Source organism: Arachis hypogaea, chromosome 14 (genome assembly GCF_003086295.3).
Source record: "Arachis hypogaea cultivar Tifrunner chromosome 14, arahy.Tifrunner.gnm2.J5K5, whole genome shotgun sequence".
NCBI lineage: Eukaryota > Viridiplantae > Streptophyta > Magnoliopsida > Fabales > Fabaceae > Arachis > Arachis hypogaea.
The window spans coordinates 22,251,471-22,272,812 of record NC_092049.1 but is presented as its reverse complement, the minus strand read 5'-3'; the positions used below and the strand labels follow the sequence as shown (position 1 = coordinate 22,272,812).

At 37.9% G+C, this 21,342-nt stretch overlaps 4 protein-coding genes across 7 annotated transcripts; 2 read left to right on the top strand and 2 right to left on the bottom strand.

Moving 5' to 3' along the window:
- Window positions 1-44: 44 nt before the first annotated feature.
- LOC112742403 (uncharacterized) lies at window positions 45-1,832 on the top strand. Its single transcript, XM_025791643.1, has one exon. It carries the CDS (start codon window positions 45-47, stop codon window positions 1,830-1,832), a length of 1,788 nt encoding a protein of 595 aa, XP_025647428.1.
- A 2,485-nt stretch (window positions 1,833-4,317) lies between these two features.
- On the top strand, window positions 4,318-4,872 carry LOC140178534 (uncharacterized). Its single transcript, XM_072215710.1, has one exon. It carries the CDS (start codon window positions 4,318-4,320, stop codon window positions 4,870-4,872), a length of 555 nt encoding a protein of 184 aa, XP_072071811.1.
- Window positions 4,873-5,066: 194 nt separating this feature from the next.
- On the bottom strand, window positions 5,067-12,189 carry LOC140178533 (uncharacterized). The gene is made up of 6 exons (XM_072215709.1): window positions 12,149-12,189; window positions 11,574-11,651; window positions 11,424-11,464; window positions 10,336-10,362; window positions 5,769-6,157; window positions 5,067-5,692 (listed from the first exon to the last, which is right to left on the bottom strand). Exons 1-6 carry the CDS (start codon window positions 12,187-12,189, stop codon window positions 5,219-5,221), a joined length of 1,050 nt encoding a protein of 349 aa, XP_072071810.1. The 3' UTR covers window positions 5,067-5,218.
- On the bottom strand, window positions 11,064-21,119 carry LOC112741823 (histone-lysine N-methyltransferase ATXR7). Of its 4 annotated transcripts, none has more exons than XM_025790939.3 (17): window positions 20,631-21,119; window positions 18,996-19,635; window positions 18,791-18,907; window positions 17,686-18,006; window positions 17,269-17,604; window positions 16,885-17,196; window positions 16,360-16,806; window positions 15,761-16,178; window positions 15,426-15,665; window positions 14,866-15,287; window positions 14,657-14,779; window positions 14,132-14,212; window positions 13,384-13,437; window positions 13,115-13,266; window positions 12,821-12,866; window positions 12,149-12,266; window positions 11,064-11,464 (listed from the first exon to the last, which is right to left on the bottom strand). In XM_025790939.3, exons 2-15 carry the CDS (start codon window positions 19,536-19,538, stop codon window positions 12,845-12,847), a joined length of 3,588 nt encoding a protein of 1,195 aa, XP_025646724.1. In that variant the 5' UTR covers window positions 19,539-19,635; window positions 20,631-21,119; the 3' UTR covers window positions 11,064-11,464; window positions 12,149-12,266; window positions 12,821-12,844. The 4 variants fall into 4 exon arrangements, with proteins under 4 accessions (XP_025646724.1, XP_025646726.1, XP_072070030.1 ...); XM_025790941.3 differs by having other exon boundaries at window positions 15,767-16,178; XM_072213929.1 differs by having other exon boundaries at window positions 15,767-16,178; window positions 19,016-19,635; window positions 20,631-20,979.
- Window positions 21,120-21,342: the final 223 nt, after the last annotated feature.

Genomic DNA, 21,342 nt, shown 5'->3' with positions numbered 1-21,342 from the left:
TGACCTTAGACAACCCATTCTCTAAAGAAATCACGAATTACCAAATGCCAAAGCATTTCACACTGCCTTCCTCACTTGAGCCATATAAGGGGATTGGTGACCCTCGGGCTCATATTAAAAAATTCCAGTCTATGATGTTTTTTAACGGCTCTAATAATGAACCTGTGCTTTGCAGAGCTTTCTCAACTTACCTTGACGGAGCTACTTTGCTTTGGTTTTCGAAATTACCTGCAGGGTCAATTTCTTCTTTCGAAGAGCTAGCAAAGTCTTTCATTGATTACTTTGTTACAGCACGAATATATGTCCACGGATCGGATTATCTCGGCACCATCCGCCAAGGTCCCCAGGAAAGTCTGAAAGACTACCTGACCAGATTCGCAGAGGCAACAATGGAAATACCCGATCTGGATCCCGCTGTCCACCTACATGCACTTAAGGCCGGCCTCCGACCCGGAAAGTTCAGAGAGACAATTGCAATCACTAAACCAAAGACATTAGAGGAGTTCCGGGAGAGAGCAGCTGGACAGATGGAGATTGAAGAACTACGTGAGGCCAATAAGACAGAAAGAAAACCTAAGAGGGAGGAAGACCGAATGCCAAGGTCGGCTCATAACAAAGAGCTCGGCAAACCATTCAAACTCACTCTGAAATTCGACAACTACACCAGGTTCAACACAAGGAGGGAAAAAATAATCAAAGAAATACTCAGCGCCAAGATCATAAAACCACCAGCGAGAGCGGGGAGCTATCAGGACCAGAGGTTTGTAGACAAAAGCAAGCACTCGGCCTTCCACCAGAAATACAGATACACAACCGATGAGTGCGTAATAGCCAAGGACCTATTGGAAAGACTTGCTCGGCAAGGCCTACTAGATAAGTACATCGAAGGAAGGAAACATAAAGAAGGCAATAGGGACAAGGAGGAATGCCAACAGGCCTCGGGAAACATGGAAGCCAACAAATGGCCAAACAACACCCAACCCAAAGGGATTATAAACTGCATATCCGGGGGATTTGCCGGAGGAGGCGAAACAACATCGGCAAGGAAGCGGAGCTACCGAGCTATGCTGGCCATCGAAGGAACAGCGCCACCAAGCAGCCAACATACACCCGACCTAGAGATTACTTTCAACAAGGCAGACATATGCTCGGTGGCCCCACACTTAGACGATCCAGTGGTAATCTCTATCCAAACAGGCGATCTATTGGTAAGAAAAGTCCTTTTGGACCCAGGTAGCAGTGCGGATGTTCTCTTTTATTCTACCTTTTTAAAAATGAATTTATCTGAAAAACTCATGCAACCATCATCCGGAGAACTAGTAGGATTCTCCGGAGAAAGGGTACCAATCAAAGGTTATATATGGCTAAAAACAACAATGGGAGATGATCCATTGTCAAGAACCCTTGATATACAATATCTAATAGTTGACTGCACGAGTCCCTACAATATTATTCTCGGAAGACCTGCTCTGAACATGTTCAGAGCAGTGATATCAACTTTTCATCTATGTGTTAAATTTCAGGCACAAGACGGCAAAATAGCAACAATTCACTCGGACCGCCAACAAGCTCGACAGTGCTATAACTCTAGCCTAAAGAGGTCGAACACAAGGCAGAAACAACACGAAGTCAAAGCAGTACAAACCATGGAGGAAGTTTTGTCCCTAGCCGAGCTCGACCCTCGAGGAGACACCCAAGAGAGACCTCAACCAGCAGACGAGCTCCAAAAAATCCAACTGACATCAAAAACCGGAACAGGTAACATACATCGACCAGGCGCTACAAGGACAAGAAAGGTCGGATCTTATCAAGATATTATAAGCCAACGCTGATTTATTCGCTTGGACCCCGGCGGACATGCCAGGTATAAGCCCAGACGTTATCTGTCACAAGCTCGCCACTAACAGAGCAAGCCGACCTATAGCTCAAAAGAAAAGGAATTTAGGAGCAGAGAAATCAAAGGCAGCCCTGGAAGGAACCAGCAAACTTTTGCAAGCCAACTTCATTAGAGAAATCCGCTTCACCACATGACTCTCAAATGTGATAATGGTAAGGAAAAACTCAGGTAAATGGCGCATGTGCGTCGACTTTACAGATTTAAACAAGGCATGCCCTAAAGATGCCTACCCTTTACCATGCATTGATAAGCTCATAGACAATGCATCAGGCTTTAAAAGCTTGAGTTTTATGGATGCATATTCTAGATACAACCAGATACTCATGCATCCAGAAGACCAAAGTAAGACAGCATTTATAACTGAACATGAAAATTTTTGTTATAGAGTAATGCCATTTGGTCTCAAGAATGCAGGTGCAACTTACCAACGCCTGATGGACAAAGTCTTCCATCATCAAATAGGACGAAACATGGAAATCTATGTAGATGATATGGTCGCCAAAACCACTCAGAAAATATCACACTGTGATGACCTCAAGGAGATATTTGAACAGATACGAGCATATAATATGAGACTCAACCCAGAGAAATGTGCCTTTGGAGTACAAGGGGGGAAGTTCCTCGGCTTCATGCTTACATCACGAGGAATTGAAGCAAACCCAGAAAAGTGTGAGGCAATAGTTAACATGGCAAGTCCTAAAACGATAAAAGAGGTACAACAATTGGCAGAGAAGGTAGCTGCACTATCTCGGTTCCTACCCGCAGTATCAAGTCGATCATACCATTTCTTCCAAACAATATTAAAGAATAAGAAATTTCACTGGACAGAAGAGGGCAAGAAAGCTTTCACCGAGCTCAAAGCCATCCTATCATCACCACCCGTACTGCAAAGACCAGAAATCGGTAAACCTTTATACTTATATTTGTCTGTTTCTAACTATTCTATAAGTTCGGCTCTTGTCATCGAAACAGGAAAAATACAACAGCCAGTATACTTCGTCAGCAGAGTCATGCAACCAACGAAACAGATGTATCCGAGGATAGAACAACTCGCCTTGGCACTTGTGATCACAGCAAGAAGACTAAGACAATACTTCCAAAGCCACACAATAGTAGTGAGGACGAACCAACCATTAAGACAAATACTGACAAAACCAGAACTGGCCGGACGTCTCACCAAATGGTCTATCGAGCTCTCAAAATTTGATATCCAGTTCCAACCAAGGTCGGCCCTAAAATCACAAATACTTGTTGACTTCATCTCAGAACTGACCCCTGATGAGCACAGCAAGTCATGGGAGCTACACGTTGATGGGGCATCAAGCCGAGAAGGAAGTGGAGCAGGGATAATTCTCAAAGAGGGAGACAAAGTGATATCCGAACAAGCCCTCCAGTTCCATTTCCCAGCAAGCAACAACCAGGCCGAGTATGAGGCCCTCATTGCAGGACTCAAGCTCGCCCTGAGCTTCCAAGTACAAAGCTTGACAGCACATTGTGACTCCCTCTTGGTGGTCCAACAGATCCGAGGAGAATTTCAGGTAAAAGATCCTTTGCTAGAGCAATACTGGCTCATAGCAAAGGATCTCATTTCAAAATTCAATTCGTTCGTTATACTGCATGTGAATAGAGAAAAAAATGTTAGAGCAGACGTATTATCCAAACTTACCGCCACTAGGGCAGACACACAGACATCGGCCTTAACACAACTCTCATTAAAAAAACCGAGCACTGAATTATTTCCTCTGACGAACATTAACCATCTCCATGATTGGAGGACACCTTTCATTGAATATATCAATACAGGCTTCATACCCAGAGGCAAACACAATCCACAACACTTCAGACGAAAGGCAAGTCTTTACACAAGCATAGCAGGAAAACCATTGCTAAGATGTCTAAACAAAGATGAAGCAAAGGAAGTGATGGACGAAATTCATGCAGGTGTTTGTGGAAACCACATTGGAGGACGAGCTCTCGTAGCTAAGATCGTCCGAACCGGGTATCATTGGCCAACCATAAAAAGGGATTCATAACGAAAGTCAAAACATGCGACAACTGTCAGAAGCACGCAGCCATATCTGCAAGGCTGGCCGAGGTATTGCATAGCATGGAGGTAAGCTGGCCATTCCATAGATGGGGGCTCGACATCCTCGGCCCGTTTCCAATAGTGCCAGGCCAGGTAAAATTTCTTTTAGTAGCAATAGATTATTTTTCAAAATGGATAGAAGCACAACCATTAGCAAGAATAACAGCCGAAAAAGTACAAACATTCATATGGAAAAACATTATATGCCGATTTGGAATACCAAGGGAAATAGTGTCTGATAATGGTAGGCAATTTACAGACAATAAGCTCGGCTCACTTCTAAGAAACTTTAACATACAGCACCATTTTAGCTCGGTCGAACACCCACAAACTAATGGACGAAGCTGCTAACCGAGTTATATTGCAGGCAATAAAGAAAAAACTTAATAATGCAAAAGGAGAATGGGCGGAACTGATTCCAGAAATATTGTGGAGTTACAACACAACGATACAAACCACCACGGGCGAGACGCCCTTCAAACTAGTCTATGGGTTGGAAGCACTGATTCCTATTGAGGTCGGCATCCCAACATTGAGAACCGAGCTATATGATGAGCAACACAACTCAAGCACAAGGAACGCCGAGCTTGACCTAACTGAAGAAACCAGGGAGATAGCAGCAATCAAACAAAGAGCTATGAAACAACTAGCTGAGAAAAAACAAAACAAAAGGGTCTTTCTGAGGACATTCACAGAAGGTGACCTAGTACTCAGACAAACAGAAGAAGCCAGACGACCCCCAACACATGGAAAGCTTGCAACTAATTGGGAAGGACCATTCCGAGTGGTCAAGGTACTCGACTTGGGGGCTTATCAACTACAAACACTACAAGGCAATCCAATATCAGGAAGCTGGAATATCTCCTCTCTAAAGATGTACCGATCTTAAATTTGTACAAATCGCGAATGAAGGTACTCTTTTTCCCTCTTAGAGCCTTTTTTCCCAAGAAAGGGGTTTTTGCCTAAGGTGGGTTTTAACGAGGCCCGACGCACAATACACTTCATTATCAATATTCAAATTTATAATCAATCATATCTAGTCTCACACAACTTTCTCCTATCCTAGTCGCAAAAAACAAAATATCAAACAAAGTATCAAAAAACGATAAATATCAACACAAACCGACCAAGCAATGGTCGGCACCAGTGAACAAGTTCAAAATAACAATATCCAACACCCGCAAGTATATGATGATAAGTTCCAAAACAAAATACAAAACAAGCAAACATCAAATTTAAACTAAGAAAGAGGGGCATTCTTGCCATGCTCCTCTACAGCCCCCATCTACAACTAATTTCCCGCCAACCACTATCTTCGTCATATCAAGCCGATCCCTATCAAACTCTGGAGCCAGCAGAGCAATTTGGCTCACAACACGTTCAAAGCCATAGGAGAACATCTCCATCCCATTTTCTTCCAACTCATGAACACGAGATGTAAGCCGACCTTTAGCCACATCGTTTTCCTTCACCTCAGCCTGCAATAGCCGAATCTGGTCCCTCAAGCGAGCTACCTCTTCCTCAAACTCCTTCGCCCTAGCAACAGCACTAATAGCAGCATCATCCTTCTCTTTTGCTAACTTCTCCAATTCGGCAATCCTCGCCTTATACGATTTCTCTAAATCAGCAATTTTATCCACCGCTCCCTGCTGCTCGGCACCAATAAGCTCGGTGGTGCGACCAACACACATCAAGTGAGAAGCAACAATCTGTAAAGACTTCTCCGAAATAAGAACAAGATTACAAAGGAAGAATAAAAAAGAGTCCTGACAAAAGTAAAACAACCTGAACGAATTTGCCGAGTGCCTCCATACCAATCCGGCGGGTCATAAGCATGTCTCCAGGATATTGAGATGCCCTATCATAAAGCTTGGCAAAATTAAACTGCTCACTCCAAAGAGACTGAGAGCTACATCCTGCAACGAAGCCATGAAGTTTTTTCTGTCGATCAAAAGCAAGCCCGCCACCTCCAACCACCTCCTGGTCACCTTCCGAGATGATCTCCAAAGACGTGTCATCCCTTTTTCTCTTGAATGACGACGCCAGACGAGCAGCAGAAGAAAAAGCCTGCTCACCGCCATCCCTTCGATCAAATGAACCGCCAACACCTTTCTCTTTTTTCTTGTTCAAAAAGGACTGCAACTTCGAAGGATCCAAGAGAGGAACCCGACCACCTACAAAAAACCACCAATATCAGAAAAACAACAAACAACAATGCAAACAACAAACAACCAAGCCATTACCTATATAAGTTTTCAAGCCCTCAGTATCACCCGAATAAAAAAAACGCAGAATATCAGAAATAGACATACACTCCCCAGCAGCAACACTCTCAACCAGAAAATCCAACACAAATTCCTCTTCTTCATTCCACTCAAAAGCCTCAAGGATTTGACTCGGCTCAGAGCACCAATAAAGGGAAAACTTTTCACTAAGTTCATCATCCAAATAAAATGGGTACTCGGACTCAACCGATCGAACTTTAACAAAAAGAGATTTGAAGTTTTTAAAAGAAGATTTATAAAGAAGAAACAGGGAACGACCAGGGAAACTGCTAAGGCAAACCCACAAACCCTTCCGAACACCCTTCGCTTGAAAAAGCGAGAAGAACAACGGCAACAAACAAGGAAACGAAAGGTAATCCATTAGACACTAAAAGGCGCGAAGAAACGCCCAAGAGTTGGGGTGTAGCTGCAATGGTGCACAATTCAGTTGAGTAAGGACATCACATTCGAAAGGAGAAAATGAAAATTTCACACCAAGTTCTACCATGCATGGGGTATACATGTAGAAATACAACCAATCACCCCTTCTCTCATAAACCCTATCATCACTGGAACACAGGAGAAGTTCAATGGTGACACCAGAACCACCTTTTACGAAGTCCAAAACTTTTAACTCAGAAAGGGAATCGACACTAGTGAAAGAAGAGGAACGAGTTCTAACATCCTCATGAACCCAGTGATAGAGATCATCTTCCCTAACCTCAACAGCTTTCAGCTTCTCTTTCAACTTTTCTCCCGCCATGAATAGGCAAAAACAGTAACAGTAAAAAGTAAGAGAAGAAATGCTAACCTTTCGAAGACATAGCAAAAATAAAACGATGAGAAGATGAAGCAGCAAAGCGTAAGTTCCAAAAGAAACGATTATTGCAAGCCCACTATTTTAGTGGGTAACTTAAATTCACACCCACTACAAACGTGGGAAACCCAAACGGTAATAAAGCGCAATAAAGACGACACGGCTCACCAAAAGAAAACCAACCATCCAAAACCCTTTCACAATCCTTTCAAGCAAAAAGCAGGCCCAACAACACTAACCACGCAAAAAGAAAAATCGAACGCAGAACTGTCAAAAGCTCGGCTACCGTTCCTTGCATAACACCAGCCGAGCTTGGGGGCTATGACGTGTACCCCGTTATACTCGGGGATAAAGCCAAAATCGAAACCGAGCTCAAAGATCGGAAACAGAGAGACTACAACATAAACCCCTAACTAAGTCAACATTATCTCCTAGTTGTTGCCTATAATAACAGAACCCACTAAACAGAATAGATCACGACTCTACATAACCAAAAGATACTGATAACGGCACCGATCATATACATCGGAACAAACCAACACCACTCGCCTATAAAGGCTCAGAGAACACAACCCACAGGACAGGTCACAGAACTCACTCTGATTTATTTCTCTCATATTCTCATAACTCACATTCTTACTTGAGCATCGGAGTGCTTTTTGCAGGTGCTCCCGCCACGGTGTTCCAACTCAGCCGACATATACCTCTTCCACCTGAGCACAGTAGCAGGCAGAAGGAGTCGCTATACCTCGGCTCTATACGCACGGAACAGAATCAATTTCGGTCGAAATAAGAAATAAAGACACTTGCATATCATAAATAGGAATAGGGGAAGCTACTGACTTAATAATGAGACAAAGTCTACCTGCTTCGTTCAGAAGTCTGTACTTCCAACTAGCCTAAGCGGGCTTGAATTTTGTGATGAACTCCCTGAAAAGAAGCTATGCTAACCCGACCATATCCCACTCTATTCATCCCAAGATACTTACTAAGATCACAAGTGAACCGAAAATCAGAAATGCCAGAAAAGATCTCCTATGTCCTAGTTACATTCAAAGAACGGACTACTCTAGATTTACCAACATTAACCTTCAAGATTAACTGCACAATATGATCACAATTTCAAGATACTGAGATATATAGATGCACATATTTTAAAAACCTAGATCGAGGTCTTCTAAAATTTTGAGAGTTGATGTTGAACATTTGCCGTAATAAGAAAGTGAAATAAAGTGAAGTGAAAAAAACAAACGCGAAAGAATACAAGTTCTATTTCAAACTAAGAAAGTGAAGTAAAAATAAAAATCTATTGTCGTATTAGCCATTATTTGATTTTGACTTCAGCAGGTAAGAATCTTTCCATTTCTTTCGAAGCCAAATTGACAACGGATGCTTTCTTTCCTTCGAAACACTGTCGATAGATAATGCATATTCCTTTTAATACGAATTGATCATGCTAAATAAAATCGAATTCGATCTGCCTAATTTATGGATCGATCTAATACCAATCCGAATTTTACAGATCGTATCTGATCATTTCGACGATATAGAGGAGCAGATATCAGAAGCATGTAGTATAGCGGATCCTATCATAGACGCCCATATATATATATATATATTATACTTCACTAAATCAGAAAAATGTTCTATGAACATAAAAATAGTCATTAAATCAGTTCTGATGTATTTATCTATATTTATACATTTGTTTTACACATTTTTTCAAACAAAATAATTAAACGTTTCATAACAAAATAATTAAATTTGTCATGATAGAATAATCAAATAATTTTATATTGACATAGTTACTTTTTTTACAAGCATCAAATATCTATTCTTATTTCTTATACGATGGCTGAATTTTTTGTATTATTATAAATCTATTGTTAAGAGAGAGTGACAACTCCCCCGTTGGTTTGTAGGACACCTCAATGGGTAGAGGATAACTGATCCAAAGTAAACTTTGTATGAACAAGATAATGATATCTGGATCCAATTTGATTTAAATTAAACTAAACTTGATCAACTAAAATTTAAATATTAACTAAATTTATCAATTTCAAATCAATGTAAAATAGAGGTGCATGATATGGTGTTTTTCTTGAAATTTTGTTCATGTAAAATACAAGTTTCAAAATCATTCTTAATATGTATTTTTAAAAAAGAAAATTATCCATAATGTTTCAAATATGCTTTAATTATATTCTTCGAATTTAATGTCACTAGTGGAGATACTAACATACAATCCTATGCCTCAAACATGTTTCAAATTTTAGTGGCTAGTAGAAAGGTTTTTAATAAAAGTGGTTTGAATTAATAAAAATACCACACGAACACACACAACTAAATTATTAACCCTCAAGTCAACCAGCATGCATTTATGTAGTGTATATTATTTCACATATTTTTTTAATAAAATAATGAACTACCGGAATAGTCAAATCTATCATAATAAAATTTGAGTTGTTACGTTGGGTGGTCAAACCCACCCAGTTGTAGAAATAGCATTCCTTAGAAGAGGAAAGTGTAAATATTTCAACTACATGGGCTGTGAAGTGAAATCGCAGCCAAAATTGGTTGAAAAACTTACATTTTGGAAAGCTTGAAACTTGCAATCCTCCTCCTTTGTCCGGGCTGGGAACCGGCTGTGTAAGGTTAATATAAGAACACAGGCGGAGTTAATTGCTTAAACCACGAGACATCATACACAAATAATAGATCTTGCCGGTTGCCACGTTTGAGAACTTAAGAGTAGAAGTTCAAGAACATACCCCATTTTAAAGATAAATTAGCTGTAAATCTGTGCAATGGGTACCCTTTTTTATAAAAATTTAATAAATATTTTAAAAATTAATATAAATTTTATTTTGGTTTAGGGTTTATAATGAGAATCAAAGGATGAAATCTGAAGCGTTGAATCTTACATGAATGGTCAAGAAGAGATTAGTCACATTACTTTGTGCGATCGTGTAACCTTTTAGTTACTTATAATCCTAAAATTCGTTTCTAGTTATACGAACCAAATTTTGTTGGCCTCTCTAATTATAACCATTACTCTCGTATCATATCAATTACTACGAGCAACTCAAATGGAATTACATTTATGGTTTCAAATCTGACGTGTATATAAAGTGGAACCTTTCAAACATTTTACTTTGCATTTTACCTTAGGTTGATGATATTGGTCACCTTATTTCCTGAGGAGCTGTGGGTTGAGGGATCAATTGATAAACAAAAAATGCATAACAAGGGACGGAAAAGAGAAACGTACCAGTAGGCACAATCCAACTCGGCAAAACTAACAAGGTTTTTTCCTACTTGAGCTACTCCTGCAACTGCAACCATAGGAATTGAAAAAAAGGAGGGAAGTATAATAAATATCACAGAAGAGGCTCCAATAACATCAACATATTCTTGTACTTGAAAGGATACATCATCACTCATCAAGCTTCCCACAAGAGGCGTCTTTTCCCACCGCCAATTTAACCATTGTACATGGATTAGTACTACTATACATATTTCTTCCTCAAATGTAAGCCACCTCTTAATTTTGAACATGGGAAATAAATGTACCAAAAAGTAGGGTATAATTAAGATTTAAATTTCAAGTAGACACTAGTAATAGTTTCTTATTTGTAGAGTGGATATTACAGTGACATGAAAAACTAATACTACAATTTTTGGCCCAAAACACAATTAGTATATATACCTGAGAATCTATCGTCAGAAATGGCAGTTTTTCAAATAGAACTAAAGATTCATTTATTTCAATAAAATCTTTCCCATTTGCCTATTTTTAGGACATTTTCAACTCCCCCTCTTCTTAAATGGGAGATCCAAAAACCCATTGCTAGTTTTGTTTAATATATGTATGCAATCTCACATTCTCACCAAGTAAAAATGTTATAAATTGATCATGCAGCTCAAGAAATTCTAGAAAATGAATATATTCAATAAGTTCAAAAGGGTTGATATCAAAACCTAACAATGTACAATCCATTTGTATAAGTAATTGCAATACCATTATTATTGGTCAGAGGATACATCAATTGTGCCAGTTATTGAGACGTAGCCACCAACACAATTCCAACGAATCTTTGTTATAGAAATTAAAGGGTGGGAAAAGAGAGAGAATTAAGGAGTGAACGAGGGAGTTGTCATTTTCAGTAACATGCACTACTCATATTTCCAAAGCTTTTTCCTCGTTAAAAGAATTAGGAATCTTTTCACTATATCATATAAACAAGGAAAGAATTATTTACAGCTTCTAAGAGGAGAAACTCAACTGCCACAAAAAGTCTACAAGAGTGCACGCGAGTTATTTCATCACCGAACAAGGAGGCGACCCAAATTGTATACCAATCACCATTGGCCTATCATCAATGATGGTGATCCATAGCCTGAAAAATCATAATACTCAAATCAATAACCCAGAACAGATGCAGTTGACAGATGTCTTTATTTTATTTTCAGTCATCATCATCATCATAATCGTCATCAACAATATACAAAGTTCGCAAATGAGAAGAGAACAAAGCTATCACAATTGATAGGTAAAGCCATGCAGCAAATTCTAAATCAGACAACCTGTATTATGAAAAGTAAATTATTACACTAATTGGTAGTTGAAACTAGATTAGTTTTCATAAACAATCATTAGTGGCATTGTGGCAACTGGCAAGGAGCTCTAACATTATGATCTCATGTATACTACCAAACCCATCAGCACCAATCCATCCACTACTTGTTTAAACAATCAAGTATTATTATAGCACAGACAAGCTCGGACATTACCAAAAGGATTCAATTATTCAATATCTATAGGAAATCAATAAAAAGCTGCACAAACCCTGAGAATGGGATGACTAAAACACAAACCCAATTGTAAATATTAAGGTACAGATTGCAGATAATAATAATAATAATAATAATAATAATAATAATAATAATAATAATAATAATAATAATAATAATAATAATAATAAATTCTATTAATAGGTAAACATATCAAGTAACATAAAATAAGACATCCATAAAAGTAACCTCCATGAACACAAAATTACTTTTCAAAATTGAAAACGTACAAGATATGCTCATAAACAGGTACTCTTGCAATGCAACTCATCCAAGTTGATGTCTGAGGAAATATAAAGCTAGCAGAGTCTTCAAATCTTCATAATGATATCCAATGGGAGCATGATCCTACAAAGAAGACAACTTTAATAAGATAACAAGCAGAATAAGGTATTTGTATCAAAGCAAAATAGTTTTTCTCTTATCAGCTGTGCCGACCAGAAGATCACAATTAAGGTATGATATACAAGACTCTTTTCCATAACTTTAATCAAATGAAGTACATACAAGTTTAGAGAGTTGAATGCTTAAATGGATAGGAGGACAGAAACTTTGGAAATGAAATGGTTAACTGTCCATAAAAAGGGAAGGTTATAATTGCTACAATGAAGAGAAAGAATTACAATGACTCAGGAAGATAAGGATCCACCTATACCAAAAACGCACACAAATAAAATAAGAGTTGAAAAGAAAAATTTAATGCAACAAAGCTTCAGAACCCCTCAATATATCATTATCATTATCCCCATCATCTAACTAATTAACAAAAAGAAGAAAACAGTCAACATTTGCACAGAAGAATGCATAATATGCAATGAAAGTTTAACTGACACATAAAAGTGAGCCAGTGCTAGAGTGAAGCATTAAAACAACAAAAGAGACGATCAGCAGTAAATGCATACCAGAATTAAAGACTCAATCCCTGACTAATTAAGTGATCCACGACACCTGAATAAAAAGTATATTAATTGTTATGATGTGCACATATCTCCAATAGCAGAAAGAAAAAATAAAAATGGCAGTTTCCCAACTTCACTTTTGCCCTAAAAGTTCTGGAACAATACTGATTGTATCCAGACATCAGTTTAAAATAAAATTGATGAATTTATAAAGTTATATGACAACAAAAAGAAAGAATGAACTATATGGATTAAGTATCAATATATGTTCAACGGGATGGGGTCTCCTAAACTTACTTTCTGGAACCACAGTTGCAGGGAATCTTTTTATCCTCCAACGGGAACTTATAATTATAAGTAATCTCTTCACCAGCAGCAATATGCCGTTTTGAATATATGAAAATCTTCTTTTGACCCTCGAAAGAGATGACCTTTGTATAGCAATTGGGCTGCAACATTTCCATTCAAAAAAGGACGGATGTGAAATCAATATTTGGGGGGAGGGGAGATAAAAAAGAGGGTAGTATACTCATATTTGCATAGTATCATAATACTACACGAAGTACCTCACAAGAATGGTTAATAAATCTTGCAATCCCACCTCTCTTTGTAGCATCAACCTACAAGCTCAAATTGGTAAAACAAATCCATCATTTCAATGGCTATCACTAGTTTCAAAATTTTCAGGATATGCTCATTTAGAGAACCAATTTGGAGTGATGCAAAGCTACATATATGACATAACATGGCCTTCCTTAACTACTTATATTGACTAGTCATCATGTGTTTTGATTACCTTAGGAAATGAAATATGTTTGAGGGTGTATGCCATAACATTAGAACTTCAATTCTCAAAGTTAAGTGGCGGCAATGCCTTTGTGATTCTACCATGTTGAGATTAAAATAGCCACAACTACCTCCTAAATTAACAACCCCACTATCCCATCTATTAGAATATATCTCTTTTTTCCATTTTAAAATTATTGAAGTCAACACCCTGGTAGCAGAGTCAATCCTCTTCAACTTCTCTCCCGATGTCTGATCACATTTGGCACATGATCAGGTCAGCCTAAATCCTTGTCAACTTTTAAAGCCCGAAAACTTTTATCCTTAAGGTCAAACCCCAGGCTACAGTCTAGCATGAATTTTATGATGTTTGAATAGCAAATAATTGGTATAACAATAATATTCAAATCAAGAGAAAGATAATATCTAATTCATGTGATCCAATTATACCATAATTATCCTAGAGAAGCCAAAAAAGAATGAAAATTAACTAAAAAAAGGGCCACAGTATGACTATGAAGTACTAACCACATAACCATCATCAAGTCTAAAAAGGTAACTGCTTCCAATTCCCATCTTCTCATACTGACGTTCACGGATATCAGATATCTGTGGAGAATATACGAATTATATCAGCAAATTGATTGATTGAGCAAAATTGATACTGACTAAATCAGCATAGCTTTTGCACAAATATGAAATGAGAAAGGATAGCACTTAAGTTTATGGTCATCAGTAACTCTTCAATTATTTAATATTCTAAAGGAAATCACCATTGGATAAACAGTGAGAAACATTTGTAGCCAGAATAATTTTTTGGATAAGCACTCTCATTAATAAGAAAAAAAAGGATATATATTACACCCAGAATATAAGAATTTATTTGAAATGAAATCATTATTTATAAAGAAAGTGGAAACAGTATAAAGAAAGAGCATTATAATATATTTATCCATGTCAAATGTAATTCAAATGCACTTTGCAAAAACCGACAGTCACAGAGATAAAAGTAAGCCTTCGCATATCATCATTGCAACTTTAAATATATTATACCCGAGGACGAATTAGTTCTCCAACATATTCAATCACGAAGTCCTCTGCCTCTATTGGCTCCATTGCAACAAGACCCCAGTCATGTATCTTGCTCCTTTGAAAACGTAATCGTTTTTTCCTTGCCTGAACAGTGCAAAATGGACCGTAAAACTTCATGTATCACAAAGCTTCAGATAAGAATTCCATAAAAACACATTCATTTTCATCACCTTCAATTGAGGCACTTTCAGAAGATCTGCACCCTCAGCAGCAGCAAGAAGGTTGCGCAATTTCATCCTATTTGTTCTTGCAGAAAGACCCTTATTATTTGATAGCTGCAATAAATTATTATCTGAATCTATGCACTTGTTTTGTATACAGGCAATTCCCCTGACACGTGCTCTATATGCAGGAGTAGCACTTTGAGACCATCTATGCCATTCCCACCCATCAATGGAAGTCCTAGCACATCCATCAGATCTAGGAGATACATTCAATGGCTTGGATTTGGCAGAATTCCTCCTTGCAACAGTAGCATGTTTGCTTGCTCCATGCTTTGCACCATCGTTTGAAATTTTCAAAGACTTGGCAGGATGTAAGGATGGCATACCATCTGTTGAATGTTTCCTTTTTTGTTTCGACATTTTATTTGCTGCAAACAGGAATAGGCAACAATTAAAATACATCTGAATCTTGCAGAAACAGTAAACATACATATACAGTGATCCGATGCAGATAATCTTCATTAAGGAGCACAAAGCTGATAAACATATTTTTTCCATATACCCACCACTTGGTCTCTGTTTGGAGCAATGACCAGCAGTCTTCCCCTTAATGGTGCCATCACTGCAATTGCTTTTAGCCACCTTCTTCATGGAAACACTATTATTTGTTGATGCTGAAAGCTTCTTTTCATTTGATTTTAGGACATCCTCAGTATTGCTTTTAACCACCTTCTTCATTCCAACACTATTATTTGTTGACGCAGAAAGCCTCCTTTCATTAGATTTTACGGCATCCACAACACCATCTGAATAAAGAAAAGCCACATGGGTTAATCTTAAACAAATTCATACTTATAAAAACCATATCACCAAATTAACAAGCAAAGTTATATAGTTTGACCGGTACGTGAAAGTTTCAATGCTTTCGAACTAGTTTTATTCTTCAAGGACAATCGATCACCATCTGTGCTACCATTGACAATGATAGATGACCTGCTCTTATTAGATTTATCTTTCTTCCCTTTAACCACACTAGCCTTTCCATGCTTAGCAGCTATTTTGACTTTTGCAGTTTCATTCAGATCTCCCAAAACATAATTCCTTAACTTACACACATTCTGCTTTCCTGGCCTAGAATCATCCACTGAAGCAGATTGAGAGGAACACAACTCTTTGTGTGACAGTTTCTTGCGGTGGTATGTATACTTTCCATTAACTAGAGGAACTCCAGAAGAACCTTTTGCTCCTTCTTTCATCTTTCCCAGTCCAGAAGTAGCATCATTTAAAGGTTCCTTCCTTGCTTTCTTTGCTTTTCCTTTCTAAAGGATTACAAACATTAAAAAGATAAATAAATCAACTCAGGCACAACATGAGATGAAACTAAACCAGAAACCAAAGGCAGGTAGCAAAAACATATCTAAGTTATTGTAAGTAATAACAAGCAGACAACCCTATAAACATATTTAAGCTCTCATTAATAAGAATGAGAGAAGCTCTAACCTCATGAATACCAGAATGACTGCGTTTCTTATTAGACATAAAAGCTTGATTCAATGTAGGATAAAAAAAAGCGGATTTCCACTCTTCTAGGACTTCATTATGCAACTTTTGTCGGCACAGTGCAGTTGCAACATATTCTGTAATCTTAGGATTACATTCAGCTACCCTTGAAGGTCGAATCTTCAAATTCGGTGGTGGGAAAATTGTGTGCAAGTTCTCTTCAAATCCAGGTGGAAGTTCACCAATTTCCCCTTCATCAACTACTTCTACACCTCCATACAACTCCTCAAATGCATTCGAGAATACATTAGACATATGATTTGCTAATGAAGGCTCACAAACTGAATCTTCAGCCTTAACAGTAGCTACTAACTTGTCATTTAGAATTTCCTTCATAGGAGTTTCACCAGTGTGTAGTTCTGAGAAACCAGAGACACTAACAGCAACCTACAATAATTAAAGGATTCTTCAATATAATATAGCAAAGAAAGATAAAAATAACAAGCACACTTCTAATCACATTACCTTACTCAATTTGTCTTCATGAGGGGAATGAATTATTTTGTTCACTTCCTTTTCAACAAAACTTCGAAAGTATTCAGCTAAAGACACCTTTGAAGAGAAGTGAAGCTCATTCTCCACACTTTCAATAATGCATGTCAAATTTTTGGAGTTACTATAAGTGCATGAAACTCTTTGACCTTCCATTAAATTTCCATCTTTGGGTACATTAGAAGATAAAGAAGGTAACTTAGAATGAGAATCTGTTCCTGTTGTCAGCACTCCAAACTGATTACAGCCATCGGTAGGGTATTTAGAACAACCTGTCCCAAGCAACTGCAGAACAATTATATGATCATTATGGGGACAACTGAAGCAAAAAAAAAAAAAAAAGCAAAAGATACTCACGGCTTCAGATTTAGTTTTTCCATCATATTCTCCATAACCATTAACAAATATTTGAAGATTAGGATGAGACCAAAGTTTCTTTTTCCTCCAGGAACATAAGTACTCTGCTAGAGGGTCAAAAAATACAGCATTCCACGTGACTTGCATGCAATAATCAACAAGTACTTTACGTACAACAGCATAAGACCACCAAAAGTTCTCAACACTTCCAACCGATTTAATACTTGTTGAAGATGGTCTAGAAATTTCAAGACAAGTCTGATCATCTGCAATATGGGAAGATGCATGCTCACTCGGAACAGCAGTATCTTTACTAATCTCCACAGCAACATTTGACTGTTAATGCAAAAATTCAACAACTTAATAATGCTGCATATAATTTGAACAACACTACATGTATAGAAAAAAAAACATCACCCTTTTGCTGTCAACCACAGAGGTCTCAGAAGCCAGGTTAGTTGAATCAAGCTTCTGCCTCTTGTGTTTCTTTTCAGTAAAAAATTCTGCAATAATATCACTTATAACCCCATCGAGCACAACTCTGCGGGCAGCTTTCATGACACCCAAGTGCAATTGGGAAGAAATGTCCTCAGATATTTCACAGATTAAGTTTACCGTACCACCAAGCTCATTGTTTTTGGAACCTGATCTACAAATGGTTCCAGATGTATCCCCTTTCAGAGCATTTACAGCAGCAACTAGCAGAAAGGAACCATACTTATTGCCAAAATGAGATATCTGTAAATTAACATAAAAAAATCATGAAAAGGCTTTGCTAGAATAACATTACCTTCTCTGGACAGAACACAGGTAACCAAAGCAACAAAGTAATATTCCAACAACTTTGTTTAATATTTTATTTTTTCCTAAATATAAATACCACATCATAGGTTTGTAACATATACTTTCTTTTGTGTGTGTGTGATATATATATAAAAGAACAATAATCTATACTGATACTACACACTTCAATGTCAAGAGGAGGTTAAATAACAATTTCCTTGAAATTTGGCATACTTCAAAACTCAATCATACAAAAATATACAGGCTACACGGCAGTCCAGGAAACTTTCAATTAAATCCAGTTTTACATGAGAGGAAAAAAAAAAAACTGGACAGGAAGAGCTAAGTTGGGAATACACGCTAATGTGGATGAGAACTAGTGGTTGACCATACCAATCACATTATATTTTTATACGAGCTAGCAAATTACATCAAGTTTCTGACAAATTTCAACTTCTGATCAATCATCAAAACAAAATGATTATCAAGGATCCAATTCAAAAATGGTCATTTCAGGTATAAAAATTGTATTTTAGGTTAAAAGAATAGATTACAAGGAATTAACAACAATCTAATTGCAACCTTCCAAACTAACAATAACAATAAAAAGAGGGAAAAAAATATCTTGATGCACCTAAAGGATAATCATGAACCCCGGTAGTAAAACATAATTAATCGTTTCCTAAACAAAGAATACGGCTCATAAAATTGTTTCAGAAAATAAATATTAGAATCTTACCATTGACGAGTCTTGAAGATATCCATGATGGTGCCAGGAAATCAATTCTGAAATAGAATGTGGACCGTGTTTCATGCCCTTTTCATCCTCATAAAGCCAACAACGTTCTTCACCTAACTGAAAAAGAAATAAAACACCCATCAAAAAGACAAACTAGTAATTCAAACAGACTTAAATTTGACAAAACCCCACAGATATGCACTACCATCTGAGAAGATATCATACTGTTGAACAACTCTGACTTTGAAAATTGGTGGTTAGGTTCATTACTGCAGTAATTGCCATGTGAATGCGGAACTGACTGCGAGCCAGAGTTAACAGCCAAAGGAGCAGCATTGTCAAAAGATTGATTCTGCCCATATATTGCCATATCCATAGATGACAAGGGACCATTTGTATGAACCCTTGAGCCAGAGAAACCCAAATTCAGATATGCAAACCCAGTAGAGACATGGTCAGGAAACTGCTTGAAGTAATTCAGTGGCACAGGGTTCATTATTGTGCCATTAATCATAGGATAGACAGGAAGCTCAAATGGCAAGAAACCAGTAGTTAAACCCTCATATAGTTGCTCCTGAATATATGGACCACACATTTGCCCTTGTTCATTCACATACATCCATCCACTCACAAAAGCAGGCTGCTGCACATAGCTACTGAAACGCTGGTCTTGATGTGAAATATTCCCTGCTGTAGAACATGCAGGAATATCACTACCACCAACATTTTCTTGGCAGCTCATCTCCATTCCAGAACTATCCACTTTATCATCAATATTGTAGTAAGAGGGAATATCACCAGCACTCTTGAACACAGAAGCATTCAAGCATGAAAGATAATTCAATCTGAAAAGGAGGACTTTGAAAGTAAGATTGAAGCACGGGTTAATTTTGTTATCATATCTGAATATTCTGTCTTTTACATGTCACTTAGTTCCATCCAACAGTCACCACTACACACTACTTCAGTTTTAGTAAAAACAAGACAAATAGGAATACTATAAGAGAAACACACAAGAAGGAAAATTGAACCTTCCCCACCAGGAAGGACATTATAACATGTAATACACCATATTTATATCTAAACCATCAGCATCTAAACCTATGGTCCCTAGGTCTCCCCTAATCTCTAGCCATTAGACTATCCCCCATCTGATCCGCTCTCCTTACTAGGGTTTGTAAAGACCTTCTATGAGAAACATATGTGACTCTGACAAACCATAAGAAACTCTCCATATTTTTTCCATGTACATTCCTCTGAAGAAATGATGGAAAAACAGTCAAAGAGAAGCTTTCAGCACAATCCATCCCAAATTCATGGCCTCTGAATAACCACTGAATCACGAGTTCAACTTCAATATCATTTAAAGTCCACAACCAGATGCCTCATTCCAGATAATTTTTCATATAACAATGGCACTTAGCAATAGAAAAATTAGAACAACAGAGTATGCAAACTGTAACCAACTAAACACTCAAAGAAAAGATATAAAGCAGAAAATCTCAGTCAGAAAATCAAGGCTAACAACTGCGTAAATTCCTTTACAAGCTAGAATATCTTATAACACTTAGCCCCAAACCTCTTCCTCCTACTCAATCTTTCCAAAAGAAAATTTCAACTTGACAAACAAAAATTAGCAAACACCACAAAAGAAACAAACAACAACAAAATATATCTGAGTCAACCGAATGTTACTGAATGCACCACCCATATCCAGTGCGATTGCAGGAAAAATTGAAAAACTAAACCTAAAACATTTTTCCCGATCATTAATAAAGCGCGTTCACTGCATATCCACAAGCTAAAATGTGAAGAAATTGGACACATGCAAACTGAATACCATATGCGGAAGCATTGGACGATCCAGGCAATCAATCAGAATAATTGAAGAATTTCAGCATTGGAAAGGATCCAGCGCACCACGGACGGAAAGGAACGACGGGAAACCACGACGCCGGCGGTGAACCAAGAACGGCGGACCGGAGATTAAGGAGTGGGAGGCTGGCTAGGACGTGGGCTGCGAGGTTGGGTGCGTCGGAAACTACGGAACCGGCGGCTGATAGCGTCTTGGCGGGGATGGGCTCGACGGCGACGTGCAGCTCGGGCTTCGGGGGGTTGTGGCGGTGGCTTCCGTGTGTGTGTTTTTTGTTCGAAGTGAAAATCATAAGAGCGAGTAGGTTTGGAATTTTAGATTAGAAAATTAGAAAAAAAAATAATAAATAAATAAATGGACCGGGTCATAAAGTCAAGTCCACAGATGACCCTCTTCTAATCGCCTCTCGCCATCCTTAACCCAAACTGAGCTGAAAAATGGGTTGGGTCGGTGACCAACATTTTCGGCTATGTTGCATGGGTTTTATTGTCATCTAAATTTAAGGATTTACAATTGTCAATTACAAACCGCTACTTCTATCGTCTAAGAAAAACAAAAATAAAAAACGACTAGTTAATTTTTGGGATGGCAAATTGGAAACTCCACCCGTATTCACGGGTAATTTACCCAACCCAGACGGGACGAGGTTTTCTTTCTTTTTTTCGTCGCGAGTTTTCTG

Coding starts and splice junctions, on each gene's coding strand:
- LOC140178534 (XM_072215710.1), top strand. CDS start 4,318: ATGGACGAAGCTGCTAACCGAGTTATATTGCAGGCAATAAAGAAAAAA.
- LOC112741823 (XM_025790939.3), bottom strand. CDS start 19,538: ATGGAGATGAGCTGCCAAGAAAATGTTGGTGGTAGTGATATTCCTGCA. Junction 17,605..17,685: donor CTGTGGTTGACAGCAAAAGG/GTGATGTTTTTT, acceptor TTGCATTAACAG/TCAAATGTTGCTGTGGAGAT. Junction 17,197..17,268: donor GAAAAACTAAATCTGAAGCC/GTGAGTATCTTT, acceptor ATTGTTCTGCAG/TTGCTTGGGACAGGTTGTTC.
- LOC140178533 (XM_072215709.1), bottom strand. CDS start 12,189: ATGAGTTGCATTGCAAGAGTACCTGTTTATGAGCATATCTT. Junction 11,465..11,573: donor TCTTCTCATTTGCGAACTTT/GTATATTGTTGA, acceptor ATGATTTTTCAG/GCTATGGATCACCATCATTG. Junction 6,158..10,335: donor GAGTTGGATTGTGCCTACTG/GTACGTTTCTCT, acceptor GGTTTTTTGTAG/GTGGTCGGGTTCCTCTCTTG.
- LOC112742403 (XM_025791643.1), top strand. CDS start 45: ATGCCAAAGCATTTCACACTGCCTTCCTCACTTGAGCCATATAAGGGG.